Source organism: Aphis gossypii, chromosome 3, assembly GCF_020184175.1.
Source record: "Aphis gossypii isolate Hap1 chromosome 3, ASM2018417v2, whole genome shotgun sequence".
NCBI classification, from domain to species: domain Eukaryota; kingdom Metazoa; phylum Arthropoda; class Insecta; order Hemiptera; family Aphididae; genus Aphis; species Aphis gossypii.
Window position 1 is genome coordinate 19,625,139 of NC_065532.1, and position 14,839 is coordinate 19,639,977.

The 14,839-nt window shown below is 27.0% G+C and overlaps 1 protein-coding gene across 1 annotated transcript; it reads left to right on the forward strand.

Annotated features, from left to right (window-relative positions):
* LOC114126369 (neuropeptide CCHamide-1 receptor-like) lies at positions 1 to 10,240 on the forward strand. The gene is made up of 4 exons (XM_027990306.2): positions 1 to 144; positions 7,031 to 7,376; positions 8,639 to 9,094; positions 9,326 to 10,240. Exons 2-4 carry the CDS (start codon positions 7,074 to 7,076, stop codon positions 9,833 to 9,835), a joined length of 1,269 nt encoding a protein of 422 aa, XP_027846107.2. The 5' UTR covers positions 1 to 144; positions 7,031 to 7,073; the 3' UTR covers positions 9,836 to 10,240.
* The last annotated feature ends 4,599 nt before the right edge of the window (positions 10,241 to 14,839 follow it).

Sequence of the window (14,839 nt, forward strand, 5' to 3'; positions counted from 1 at the left end):
CGGTTTAGCTCTACCATAGTTATTCCTTAGAACTTGAACAGTATTACTATTGCCAGTTAATAAAACGACAAAATTTCCTTTAGTCCCCGTCGGGGCTAACAAGTACCTAATAATTATTTACTTATTACAATATAAGTTTATTCGGTAAGTACCTATAATATATTTAATACATACTATTGTGTAATAACAATAACGTTATAAATAAGTAATTATATAAACATAGTGAAAAACCAAAACGTTAAATTATCCGTTAAACATTTTTAACTATTGAAAATTTTAAAATTAAAATTCAAAAATAATTTTTATTTCTTATGACTTACGGTACTATTGTAAGACATTGGAATTTGAAATTTTTTTCAATTGTCTTAATAGACTTAATAATAAAAATACATTTATTAATATGTAAAATAATTAAAATACCTATTATTTTAAATAGATATTTTAGTATTTACATTTAATATTGATTGTGTCATACTGTGATATTATTACTTATAATAGCGGTTATTATTATTCAATAATATTTGTTTTTCATTTATCATTTTATAGTTTTAAAATTGTTAATTTTTGAATTTTTGATTCAAAATCTTCAGAGAGGTTCAAATAAGAATAATATAATTTATGATTATTGTCTGATTTAAATTGTTATTAGGTAATTAATAATTTAGTGGATACGTATATTTTTGATAAATTTATTAATTTAGTATCTGAGTAGACCACGAAGGAATTGATTTATTTTAAAATTTTACGATGGTATGTTTTTTATGTGTAGGTGTACACAAACTGATATATAGTAAAAGAAAACTCCTTCAATTTTCAACTTCAATATATTTTCTGGTAGGAAAATATATGTGATTGATACTTTTAGGAGGTCAAAATTAAAATTCCCTGTATTCTTATATGATTGAGAAAAAATAGAAAAAAACAGAAATTTTTAAGCAAAACTTTCTATTTTTGATAAAATTAATCTTGCGTTTAAATTTAAAAACGGATATTCGTAGATACTTTGAATTTTAACTAAATTATTACATTAATATTGCATATATATATGTATAATATTAAAATATGAATAACATGATATGATGTATAAGTATTTTTGAAAATTCCAAGATTTATGTGTACCTTTATATATAAAGTATTAATCTTTTATATAAATATATTATTCAAATGTTTACCTAATTGTATATTATTTTGCTAATTGCATTATTGTAAATTAAGTATAATAAACTATTAAAGAAAAAAGTTAATCATTTTCATTTATTTTTATACAAAGGTAATTGCTCTGAAATAATTGTATAAAGCTTAATAATTCTTTTCCATGTACGCGTACTCGTTGTGTATAATAGTGAATGAGACAAAAATTTCAAATGATGATATCTTGTATTTTTAAATCGATATTTTAGATTCGATATAATTAATTAATTATAAATACCTGTTGTTTTATTATTTTTCATACTAAAAAAATTTAGAATTTCGTGTAATAAATGACATATTTTGTCTAATCCCTATTAATTAAGTTAAACCTAGGTAGATTACCTAAAAGAAGGACATTAGATATTGTATGATTATTATTATAGTTACCTAGTGACTTAATTAAATTAAATTGTGCCTATACAAATTGTACCAATAAATATGTTATAACTAAATAATTATTTATTTTATATTTTGATTAGTTATAACTTGTACTCGTTACAATATTTTATTTGCATTTTCCGAGATTGCCCTTGTGGCTCCACAGTAAGTACATAAATAGGTACATTACTTACTGTTATATTTTCAACTATAAAATATTTTGTATGGCTTAATTTTGATTTTCTGATAAATTAATGTAGCCTGTTCTTAATTTCTTATTATGTTAATTATAATTTTGGATTTATAAATAATTGATTAAATTCTGAAATTGTAATCAATTATATTATTATAATATATGTATATATTAATTGGAGTGTTTTATTGTAGTGAATATGTTACCATTCTGGTTCTCAAAGGGACCTTTAAGACTTATTTGCATATAATAACTATACTAATTTATGATAAATACAAAACTATCAATCATTTAAAATGTAATATATAAACGGGTGGGCTGGTAAATCTACGTCTCAGTATTCTACAACAATAAATGGCCCAAACACATTTTATACCGGTATTCTTTTTTTATCTATCGATTGTATGAAAATAATTTTTACTGTTAAAATCTACTTTTTTAGGTGTATATAAAATATTATAATATACTTAATACTCATATTATTATTTTTTGTAATATCTCTAGAATGTACTTTGCTGCGATTAATCATTGATTGAACCACATACCCAAATTATTAGCTATTGCAGATCAGTACGTAATAAAAAAAAATTGTAGTACTATTTTATCAATGAAATTAAATTTAGGTATATTAAAAAAAATTTTCCAAGCATATTTGAATAATTTTTTTCATTGAGTCGAAAATACTTTTAACGTATTCAAGTACTTACATCTAAATAAACTAAATTTTCCAAATGATCCTGTCTCTGAGGCGACCTTATTTGCTTTTAATCATTTTAATTTACTAATGACTTTCTAGCTTAGCTGAAGCGTACGTTAGAATTATAATGTATTCATATAACATATAACTATTACATCATATTTTCATGAATATTTTCAAATGTTAGTGAGTAATGTTTCTGCGATTACTTTCTGGCGGTCGATAACAATCGATTCAGATAAAGTGTCAAAACATTTTTTATTTTTTATTATTCAAATGATTTTTAATTTTTTTTAGAATTACGTATTATTATTATTACATCTTCTATAATGTGTGTATTAGTTGATATCGATTTGTCAAGCTACTAATTAGCTGATTAATAAAACCCATTAGAATATTTCTGTATGAAATTTATCCATAACATTTATTTGTGTTCATAAGGACAATTCGCATTGAAGTTGTTCTGCTTTTACTATTTTCATGATGGAGGCAGTTTACTTTGTAAAGGAACAATTTTTTAAACAACTTTAAGTTAGAGATTCATTGGAAAATAAAATTATATAACAGAAAATACTGAAGAAAACTTTAGTTTTTCAATCAACACCTCAGGTATTTTCCACCATTTCCAAGGTAAACAGAAAATCCAAATGTATTAGTTATATCGTCAAAATGTTCAACAAGGTAGCCCATATATTGAATTAGCCTGGTAAGCTACAGCACAGTATGGTACACCTGACCCCAGTCTTTCTCTGATGATATAAATAAGTATATGTATATATTATACATCATACATTTACATAAATATCGTAACTATTTATGAACATAAGTTTATTATTAATGATTCTAAGCCTGACCATTCATCTGGAAATATAACATAACTATAATACACCAAGTAAACATTGAATAATTATTTTAATATTATCTTACGACATGATGGCTTCATCTCTCATAATAACTAGGTCGCGGGTTTCATTGCAAATCATATTTTTCTATGTACTTAAACATTTCTTATTAATCACAAATTAATCACAAAATGTGTTTCATACATAATATAAAACTAAAATACAACTTTTATTTTGTATATTTTTTAAACTTTTTATTTATTTTGCAAGAACCGGTAAAATTTGGAAAATATTTTTATTTTATATTTTTATTATTATTCAATGTTTTACTTGTGATCATCCATTATTAATAACGTTATTAATTTATTTTTAGATTGTATTTTAACTCTTATGTTAACCCGCCACGACTACTCCCTAAGAAACAATGTGTGATAATGCGAAACTTGTATTTCTCTATTAAATGTATATTAAAAGCATATTAAGTTTAAAATAATCTAAAAGTTTTAATGCAGAGGTCCGATATTCGATGATAATAATATATTGCCACTATCTAATTTTAGAATCTGTGCACGTTTATGTACATAATATAAACCTCAATTCACATTTGACGTTTTATCCTATACATTTTTTCACAATGTAATTAGTTACCTATTCCCTATTGACTATTATGTATGTGTAGCAAGTAAAATACCGAGAGAGAAAGAGAGAGAGAAAGAGAGAGAGAGATAGAGAGAGAGAGAAAGAACATCAATAAAACACAAAATGTTTAGTGTAAAAATGAGATTCGATATTTCATATTTTCATACAATAACATTGAAGTTTCGCGCAACGTATACGATCGCCTGTCTGCAATGATTAATAATCTTGCGATTTTATTGGCGATTGACGTTGACCAATTCATTTTAAATCGTTGTTATTGTGGGTTAAAGTGGTTAAACCGCATGCTTTACTACTTTATCTACAGTTATACTACATAAATATCATATTCAAGTAAGCTATTACAAATATTTAACGAATTTTATCTTATCTAAAGACTATTACTTACAAATATTATAGATTTTAGTATAATAATGGACTATCGTCATACAATAAATATGATAGCTCGTTCTCTATAGTTGTGATTTGTGAATCAAATTTGAATTCAAAGGATTATCTACAATGTGCAGTCGTATACGCGCTATTAGAGAGCTACTCACGGAATAAAACAAATGTTATCAACATTTTTCTTTATAAAATAAATGATTTTTTGGGGTTGGTCAATGGTCACCCTATATTTGGATGTATATCGGGGGTTTTTTTTTTGCTTACTTTTTAAATCTGGCGTTTGAGAAAAACCTCTATTTTATTTCTATTGGTTTAATAATACTATCAAACACAAAGAGAATTTTCTTCACATAAATAATTCACTTTGAACTAACTAACCAAGCTTTAAAAGTTTAAGAAGTACCTAATAATAGTAATAACCTTTGTATAGAAGTTAGGAAATTACTTTAGCAAAAAATTAATAATTTAAGATATCGAGTATTACTATTATTACCGTAATAACTAATAAATAATAATAAATTAAACCACTTGTTCATGAATACAATATATTATATTATTGTAAAATATTTTATAGTAGTAATAATAATAATAATAATAATAATAATAATAATTGGTTTTTAATATTTGGGATTTTCATTAAAGACTTATAATAATTACAATCATTATTCGTGGTTTCTATTAGTTCAATACAACAAATAAATTTATATGTTTAGGTTATTTAAGTCTTAGATTAATTTTTTTTTAAAATTAACAAAAAACCATAACTGAATATTGAACTTAAACAAACTACTCATTTTAGTAGGTAATAAGTATACAGTAATTGAAAAGTTGAAACCAGCTAATAATTAGTTAGATTTGTTTTTGTTATATCTGATTGATTATTTTAATTTTAGTTATTTAGTTGTACAAAAAGTTAATAAGAAAAATATTTTTTTAAATTTATTTTAAAATATGTTTTTCTGTCTGATTGACGATATTATTATTTATTACACAATATATTTTTTTAATATTACTTCATAATATTAGGCACTTACCTAATACAACCTACCTATACCTATTATAATTTAATTTTACATTAGTAATGTAAATAATTTAAGCTACAGAAAAAACTTATTTATATATAATAAGTCCAAGTGTAAGAGCAAAATTGTTTATCTTATTTTAGATTTTACAAAAATTACTTAAACTATTAATTATAAGATATTCAGGTAAGCAGTGGCATACGGTCAATGTCAGATTTATGGGGGGCATTAGGGCGCTTGCCCCAGGCACTTAAATTTTTGGTGCTTTCAAAAATGTAAAAACAATTGATTTTTAAAAAGTAAAAAAAAATCTAGTACCTACATATTTATTGTAAGTATTAATAAATAAATATTTATAATAATAATAATAAAAGTAGCATGAAAAATTTTCATCGTTTATGAAAATATTTTAATCTGTAATATTGAGTCGAGTCATCACAAGAACTCTGATTTTAAAGCATAATAAGCAACTAAAAAGGCACGATTGTTTTAAAAAAAGAAGCATATTTATTTTTTAAAAAAAGCAAAAAAAAAATGCCCAAAAATTAAAATGAACATGTTTTAAAAATTAATTTTAATTAAAAAAAAAAAAAGAAGTTAATTACATACCATGTATTTCCCTAGATGTGCAATAGTGAAACTGACTCTATAGAGTAATATATTGTCCAACAGAATATTTTTATACATAGAAAAAAATCTCTCTACATCCACTGATGTGATCGTTGCATACCTACTTCATTACTTCATACAAGATGTTTCAAATTACAACATTAAATATTAAATTTTGAAATGGTCGATATTGATGTTGTAGGCATACTGATCGTATAGGTACTGTTGGAGGCTATATGTAAATCGATAATCTATACGTTTAATACCTATATTTAATAAACAAGCAGATAACTAAAACAATAATATTGTGGATATTATCGTATTCTGGGTTTTTACATTAATTATTATTTTTTTATTATTATTATTATTATAGCATAATAAACGTATAAAAAATTCACAGCTAGAATAATTAAAAACACAAATAAGCAAAATTAAATTGGTTATTTGTAATCAGAATGACGTGAAACCAATGTATGTATAAAAATTAGATTTCTATCTCATATATAAAAAAATAAAATATATACTTTAAAATCCGAGCCCTAGTCATCACTTATTATATTTATAGACAATATAATTATACAGATTATATAGATAATAAAATTCACTGTAGTATAAAATTCTTTTAAAGCCCACTTTTTTTTTATGTTTATAAAAATAGAAATATTTGAAGGTATAAGTATATAAAATAAATTACCCTATCCTATACAGTCACACGCGTCATAATAATATACAGTAGTTTTATTATTTCACCTATTCGATTGTTAGAAAAACGGGTAGGTTTTAAAGGGAAGGTTTATGTGTTAGTTATTTTTTTAATCCCCCCCCCCCGCCCCACCCAGAACAAGTTTGAATGTACGCCACTGGCTGTCGCGAATAAAATTCAAACCGAACAGATTCGGAAAAGTATACATAGAAAGTCGGTAGGTAGGTAACATAAAAATCCCGAGAATAATGATAATAATATGGTCGTGTACTACAATGAGCAAAAAAAACTTTAATCTTCTACCTACGTACGGATGAAAAGTTGTCATGTATGATAATTATGTTTGCGCAGGAAACGGTTTCGCGGACTATCGGTGTGCGACGCGCGCTGTTGGATGCGTACTATTGGATCGCGGCCGCAAACGGAAAGGGTCGTCGACATGACAAACATAAGCACTAACCACACTTTGTCAACAAACGATTATCACGATTACACGGTAAGACCGGAGACGTACATCGTTCCCGTATTGTTCGCCATCATATTTGTCGTCGGAATAATCGGAAACGTCACGTTGGTGTTGATATTTGTTCGGAACAAGCAGATGAGGAACGTGCCCAATATTTACATAATCAATCTAGCGCTCGGTGATTTATTGGTGATCATCAGCTGCGTGCCGTTTGCGTCTACCGCGTACATAGTAAGAATTCTCTGAATTCACGCCGAATGCGATTATAATATATAATATTATATAACATATTATAATCGTCTACGCCTAAATTATACATATTAATACTACGTTAAGTACACATTATTGTTGTATAATTTATACAATAATACGGTGTAATCGATCGACCGTTAGGCTCACAGACTATTTTATCCTTAAGCTATACACTGTAGAAGAAAATTAAACACCGATTTAATAATATGTCGTTTAAAAATAAAATAAAATATACACTTAAATCGCTTCGATCAGAATCTAAAACGATTTATAATTTCAGATCAGATAATAATTCTTTTCAAAAATAGGCGGGTGCTTAAATTTTCTCGTCCGTTAAATATATGTAATTATTCTTTTAGGTATACCTACTACGTATCTAAAATTCTAAAATATCTGATCAATAACTTACTGTAGTTTTCCTCTAACCGTGTGTCAATGAGTTTTTGAGCGGTACCTACGTATTTTTTTCACGTCTGACGATCGTCATCACGTTTTAGAGCAGAGGACATTCTCCAATCATTAACGTTGATTTTCAGTTAGAATTTTTTATCTAATTTATACTTGATGGAAGGGGGTCGAAAGGGCTCTGTGTATTTTTCTAAATATTACATTCTGAGTAAAGGGATTGACGTATTGGCGTTACGACGATTCGTGTTTTATTTTTGTTTTTGACAACACGTTTTGAAACAATAAAATAGAAGCGCTTCGAATCTTCAACTTTTTGAGCTTAGTGCAGCGGGTACGAAATACGTTTTTGGGGCATTGGTTTTTAGATTTTTTAAAAATTTTTTTTAATATATATTTATTATACGTTTTTGTTTATCTCGATTGTTGGCACGTCTGCAAAGTCTAAATGATGCCGGTAGAACACTCTCGCCGAGACAGTCTCGTGTTCTGCTCTTGTACAAAAAAACCGACATCAGACCGAGCGACTACGAGGCGAGATAGGTCGACGCGAGTTGAATCGAGTGCAATATGCGTTCACTCTCGTGCTCGGTTCCTCTCGCGGTGTCTCGACGAGAGTGTGTACCGTACATACCTACTGCCTGTCATAACTGCAAAGTCTGAAATCCACGACTTTGACACTTGTCCGTATAATGTATAGTGCAGCGGTTCCCAAACTTTTACGACTACGGCACCCCTAAAATAATAGTTATACCCTAAGGTTCCACACTTTGGAAAAAGCTGATAATATTATATAGGTAATGTAATAAAATACGCGTTGGTTTGTCCAAACACAGTTCCCGACGTGGCCTTACGGACTGGCCGTTTGCAAGGTATTGGAGACGGCCAAAGACGTTTCGATCGGCGTGTCGGTGTTCACGTTGACCGCGCTCAGCGCCGATCGGTATTTCGCCATCGTGAACCCAATGCGAAAGTTGCACGCGTCCATCAACGGACGGTTCGCCACCCGGTTCACGCTTACCGTGGTCGCGGTCATCTGGGCGGTGGCCGTGGCGTGCGCCGTGCCCGCCGCCCGGTTCTCGTACGTTCGCCAGTTCCGCAAGCACAACGTCACCGTGTTGGAAGTGTGTTACCCGTTCTCCGAGCACCTCGGGCCCGCCTATCCCATGGTCATGGTGATGTTCAAGTTTCTCGTCTACTATGCCGTCCCGCTCGCCGTCATCGCGTGCTTCTACGTGCTCATCGCTCGGTACCTGTTGCACACCACCAACAACATGCCCGGCGAACTACAGGTGTGTGCTTGTCATATTATATTATAATACATAATATATACTGTAATGTTATTACGACGCGGATCAAGTCTCGTTTATGGTTACGGTATATATGACTCGAATTACCGTTTTTACACTTTTTCTTACAATATTTTGTGAAATTAAATTATAATTATAATGTATGTAGACAATAAGTATTCGTTAAAAACTACAATAAGCGATAAACGTTTGGTATATTATTGCGTTTTATAGGGACAAATACGTCAGGTACGAGCTCGCAAAAAAGTCGCTAAAGCCGTGCTAGCCTTCGTGCTGATGTTCGCCATCTGTTATTTACCTCATCACGTTTTCATGCTGTGGTTTTACTACTACCCAAAGTCGACGGAAAATTACAACACTTTTTGGCACGTATTACGCATTGTTGGATTTTGTTTGAGTTTCATAAACTCTGGCATCAACCCTATTGCCTTGTATTTGGTGAGCGGCACGTTTCGCAAGCATTTCGACAAACAGTTATTCTGGTGGTGCATGGCGTCTTCAGCGGTCACCACGGAATCCAACTTGTTCGTGATAAAAAAGAACGGAGCCACGAGTCGAGATAGAAAAATCACAGAGTTCATAACGTTGCCGTCGATGCATTCAACTACAAACAAAAATAAAAGTAATAAGATGACTTTTACTATGATCACGAATAACGAAGGTCAGAAAATCAATTGCGCCCAAAAAGGGGTGGAAAGTGGGTGGCTATCACCCTCTACATAATATTTTGAAACACATTTCTATAACTATTTTAATGTTCTATCTTAACTCTTGTAATAATATCAATTTTAAAATAATTATCTTCTTTTCGTTTTACCTTTATACATAATATTATAAGATAATAATTGATTTTAAACTATAACATACTTTTGTGGGTAAAGCACGTTATTTCGATGACCCGTTGGAAAAAACCATGTTAAAAATTTGCTACCTACCATTTTGAGCCAATTATTCACACGTATTGCAATACATCGGTTTTATATAGGTAAAATTGTATAAACCTTCCTAATATGTGAGTAAATCAGTGTTTGTATAACTCGGCAATCGATGTACGACGATTTATTTTATAAAATACTAATAAATATATGAATAGTAAATGCCCAAGTGGCAACTATTATTATCGACAAATATCACCGGTTCGTTTATAAGCCACTATAGCCAATAACATATTATATATTATATTCGTGCATGAAAATTTTGGTGTAATATAATGCGCAATTGTGACAGATGTTACTTCGTTACTTAGTTCAGGGCTCATCCAATTTGTACGTATTGAGTATGATTGTTGTGTAAGTGCGTATTTATTACACCCGCACCGAGTAACCCCACAACGCACTGCATTGATGTAACTAAAAAACTATTTGAATTTATTGTATTATATGTATCTATAACTGACGAGTACACAAAATACAAAATTTTAAAATAATTCATTATTTAGGGTCATAAATTCAGAATGATGAGATTATCCACTGATGGTATTTTAATTTGTGTAAAATATTAAAATTTATCCAAGTGGGTTGTATTTTTATTGTTCTTACACTAAAACACATATAATAGGTACTCGTTTTTAGGACCCTGTATAATATAATCGTGTATACAATTATTCTATAAATGCAGCCATACATGCACATCATAGCATATAATAAAGTTATGATTAAATAAAATTATTTAATAATAAGTAAGGTAGGTAAACTACCTCTAAGTACACCTTCACGTTCAGGAAACTATTGCTTATTATGTGTAATCTTATCAAGTACATTATTTAGGGATTAACCTAATTTAAAATTTGAAAAATATCTTTGAACTTATTTGTGCGTGTGTATTTTTTTATAATTTATATAAAATTTTCTAATTTAATTTATTGATTCCTACGCTCCTGTCTAGTATGATATCAGATTACCAATAATACAAGGTTTTGTGGTCAACATTTTTATGATAATAATTTTAGTTTATCAATATTATTATATTATTTTGGAGCAAAATATTTTCAAACGTTGTATAGTATATTATATTAATACATAAACATAAGTATATTAAAAACACGTATGTTTCACAGTTCTGAACTTTAATATTAATAAACATTTTATAAAAGTTAACAATTTCATAGACTTACTAAATTTCTATTAATATAATAATTTATAGTTAATGACAGTTTTGATTAATTTGCTTTTAAATTTTAAGGATATTCAATAACTCATTGTGTATTCTTAAAAATAAATTTAAGCTTATTAATATCAATTTATATTTATTTATTTATTTGATATAAAAAATTATAAAATTTTGACGAAGGAATATGATTGTTAAAAATTATTCAACTCTGTTTTTTTTAATATTCTTAGTAGGTACTGTTGTATACCTACGATTGAAATGTGTAAACAATATATATATGCAGTACCTAATTAGTAAATAGTAATTTTATTAATTGACATTATTGGTGTGAGTGTGTTAAAATATATTCTGTAGGATCTAGGTATTCTAGATAGGTATTCACATATTATTAGTGATTTATTATTCCATACTCACATGGTTGGATTTTACATACATAATAAAATTCACGTTATAACTTAGGTATATTCAGTTGTCCCTGTTGTGTGCTCCCTTTTCACGACTTACTTGGTATATTATATGTTAAAATTGTACTTATTATACAACATTTTTTTTTTATAGAATATCTAATGAATAAAGATTGTTAAACAATTTCAAAGGAATAAAAATATGTTCTGTAGGTATTCTATTGCTTAATATTATATAATATATACATTATACATTTTCACTTATAACCATAATAATCTATGTAATTAAAATGGAATTTTTTTTATATTTTGTTATTTTAATATGATTTTATAATAATAAGCTTATAAACATTTTGTTCTTTGAAATTTTACAAATATTATAATATTATATTATGTATATCTATTATTAATCTATTTATATCCATGTACAATTATACAATTATATAAGCTATGAAAATAAGTTAGGATTAGTATTTTTAGGTACTAATACTTATTTTTTAAATAATGGTGCTTACATATATTACATACATGTATATTATATAATATATATTATTAATATTTGTGCACCATATTTATTTATTATAGGTATTGAATTATTAAATACTGAATTGTTTTTAAGTATATTTTGTAGTCATAATATACACGCAGACATATGACCACAAACACATACCATATACGTATATGTTTAAATGAACATTTATTATTCTGTAGTAAATGTGTATATTATGTAATTATTTTAGGTTAGATTCGTTAGTTATTTAAATCAAATGACCGAGTATATTGAATGCGCAATAATATGGTTTCTTTTAACATTAAATTGAATTGTTAGTTTTATCTTTGTTCGTATTGAAATAGTATAAAATTAAAAACTACGAAAAAAGGTCAATAAAAAATCCAATCTTGCTTCACGACTTTTTATGATTCAAAACTGAACACATATAAATATAATGCTAGTATTACAATTGTTTTTTCTATAAAATAACTTGATAATAATTGGTATATTTTTATAAAAATGTTGAAAAAGTCTTTAAATTTAAATACTTTACTTTGTTTGATTTCTTTTACAATTTTTTATTAAGTACACAAAAATTATAAATTAAATTTATACTTATTTATTGTATAGAGTCTTTACTATAGACCAAAGCTTAAACATACTTATTTCAAAGTATAAGTGCAGTATATTTACAATTTAAATTTAATTATATTTTTATCCCTTGTAAGTAAATAGCCTTCTTATATAATATGTTAGTTGGACACAAATAAATAATATAAGGTAGGTAATCGTTAGTATTGACCACTTTCGTAAGTAATGTGTTTATGGTTTATGTGTATAGTATATGCTAGAATAATTCATGACAATGTACTTATACTATATTAATCAGTGATCAGTCTTTTTATTTCAGTACACCAATGTAACATAGCTTTTTTTTATACATTATATACCTAAGTTTATAAAAAAAAAGTTATTTTCAATATTATTATATATTAGTCTTTAAATTTAATCTGGAACTATTTTTTAGGTTAGTTGAGAAAATAACCACACAAAACATTATTTAAAAATTGGGCTTTGAAGGACTTTGTTTTTTATAATATGAAACGAAAAAAAAGTTAAATGTTGAAATGAAGACATAAAGTGTGTGCTTTACATCCTATATTGTTTTGTCAGAACGGCAATTACATCTTGATATTTTAAATTATTAACAATGCTATGAAGATGTGATAAACTGATTATGTAATTTTTGAAACATTCATTAATCAAATTACAAATAATAATAATAAAAATAATCAATTATTTAAAAAAAATTTCAAAAATTGGTAAAATTAATGGTAAATTGTATTTGATATAATTATGCATATCGTATAACCTTATAGTATATACCTATATAAATTTTTATATAAAATTGTATGTTGAAATACAGGTTTGTTAATACATCATTAGTATCTTTATTTTCAGATTAATCTGAATTGCATATTTTTTTAATGCATTAAGCACAACGATTTGACATCTCATAAAAAAAATAACAACTATCTTATAATCGAATAAACATTTTTTTTTATAACATTTGTTATTACGTACGTTATTTAGAGTATTGAATTTTACAATTAACGTATTGAAGATAACGATTTATTGTTTTTTTTTTTCAGAAATTCTTGGTCTACTTTATATAATTGTAGTTTTAAAAAATAATTTACGATTGTTACAAATTAATTTATAAACAATAAAAAATAACATACATGTTCATCAAATTGTATTTATAAAATTTCACACCTACTTGTATTAAAATATTTATAGAACTAAATGATTAAAATAATAATCTATCATAAAATATCTTACAATTACTTTAAACAAGTATATCTGTCATTTTCTGTTTTTTTTTTTCAATTTTGTTATTTCTTTACTGTAAAAAAATTTAATTACGTGATAAGCATTGAAAAAGTTGTACTCAATAACTATGTTATAAAAAAATTCAAAAATATATTTATTAGGTACCTACTAAGCAGCAATGCTGTAATGCTGTATTGCCGTGGGTGAAAAGTAAAACATTCCATTGACAAGTTAGCTCATGCCATTATATGCGCCAACGATTCATCTTCTCTGTCGGCGAACAGCCGTTCAATACCCTTCATACAGGCAGCTGCAACTGAATATAAGACGTATAAATACTAAGACGGTACATTGTGACTCAACTGTAAAAAAAAATATATTTTTTATAAACCATGAATAAAATATTTAATTCTTTCGTGGCTTTAATTTGTTTACATTTTGAAATTAAATAATTGGCTTATTTACATAACGAAGACAAATTCCCTACTCGTTATTTTCTGTTAATTACCAAGATCGAGGTCCCAATTCAAAATAATGAATAGGTATGCATTAATCGAAAGTATATTAATAAAAAATATTTAGTTAAACCAAATTAAAAATTATTCATAATATAGTCTTATTCTATATGATATTACAATTGTTTATAATCATAGGTATATCGGTATAAGTTTGATACACACTATAATTTGCACAGTACTTGAAAAATATTTTCATTATGCTACTATACAGAAAACTTTTAAATAACATCATGCTCTGCAAGACATCGACTAAAACATTTTATCCTTGAATTATTATTAATTTATTGAAGATCATAATGATTTTTTAGTACCACACCGCACGCGTACCTTAGCATTTTCAGATTTCTGCACTCATAAGAGTATTTTATAG

What these genes read in the sequence shown, in the direction of transcription:
- LOC114126369 (XM_027990306.2), top strand. Translation starts at nt 7,074, where the DNA reads ATGCGTACTATTGGATCGCGGCCGCAAACGGAAAGGGTCGTCGACATG. An exon ending in TTGCGTCTACCGCGTACATA is followed by an intron (nt 7,377 to 8,638) that starts GTAAGAATTCTC and finishes GTCCAAACACAG; the next exon opens with TTCCCGACGTGGCCTTACGG. An exon ending in ACATGCCCGGCGAACTACAG is followed by an intron (nt 9,095 to 9,325) that starts GTGTGTGCTTGT and finishes TGCGTTTTATAG; the next exon opens with GGACAAATACGTCAGGTACG.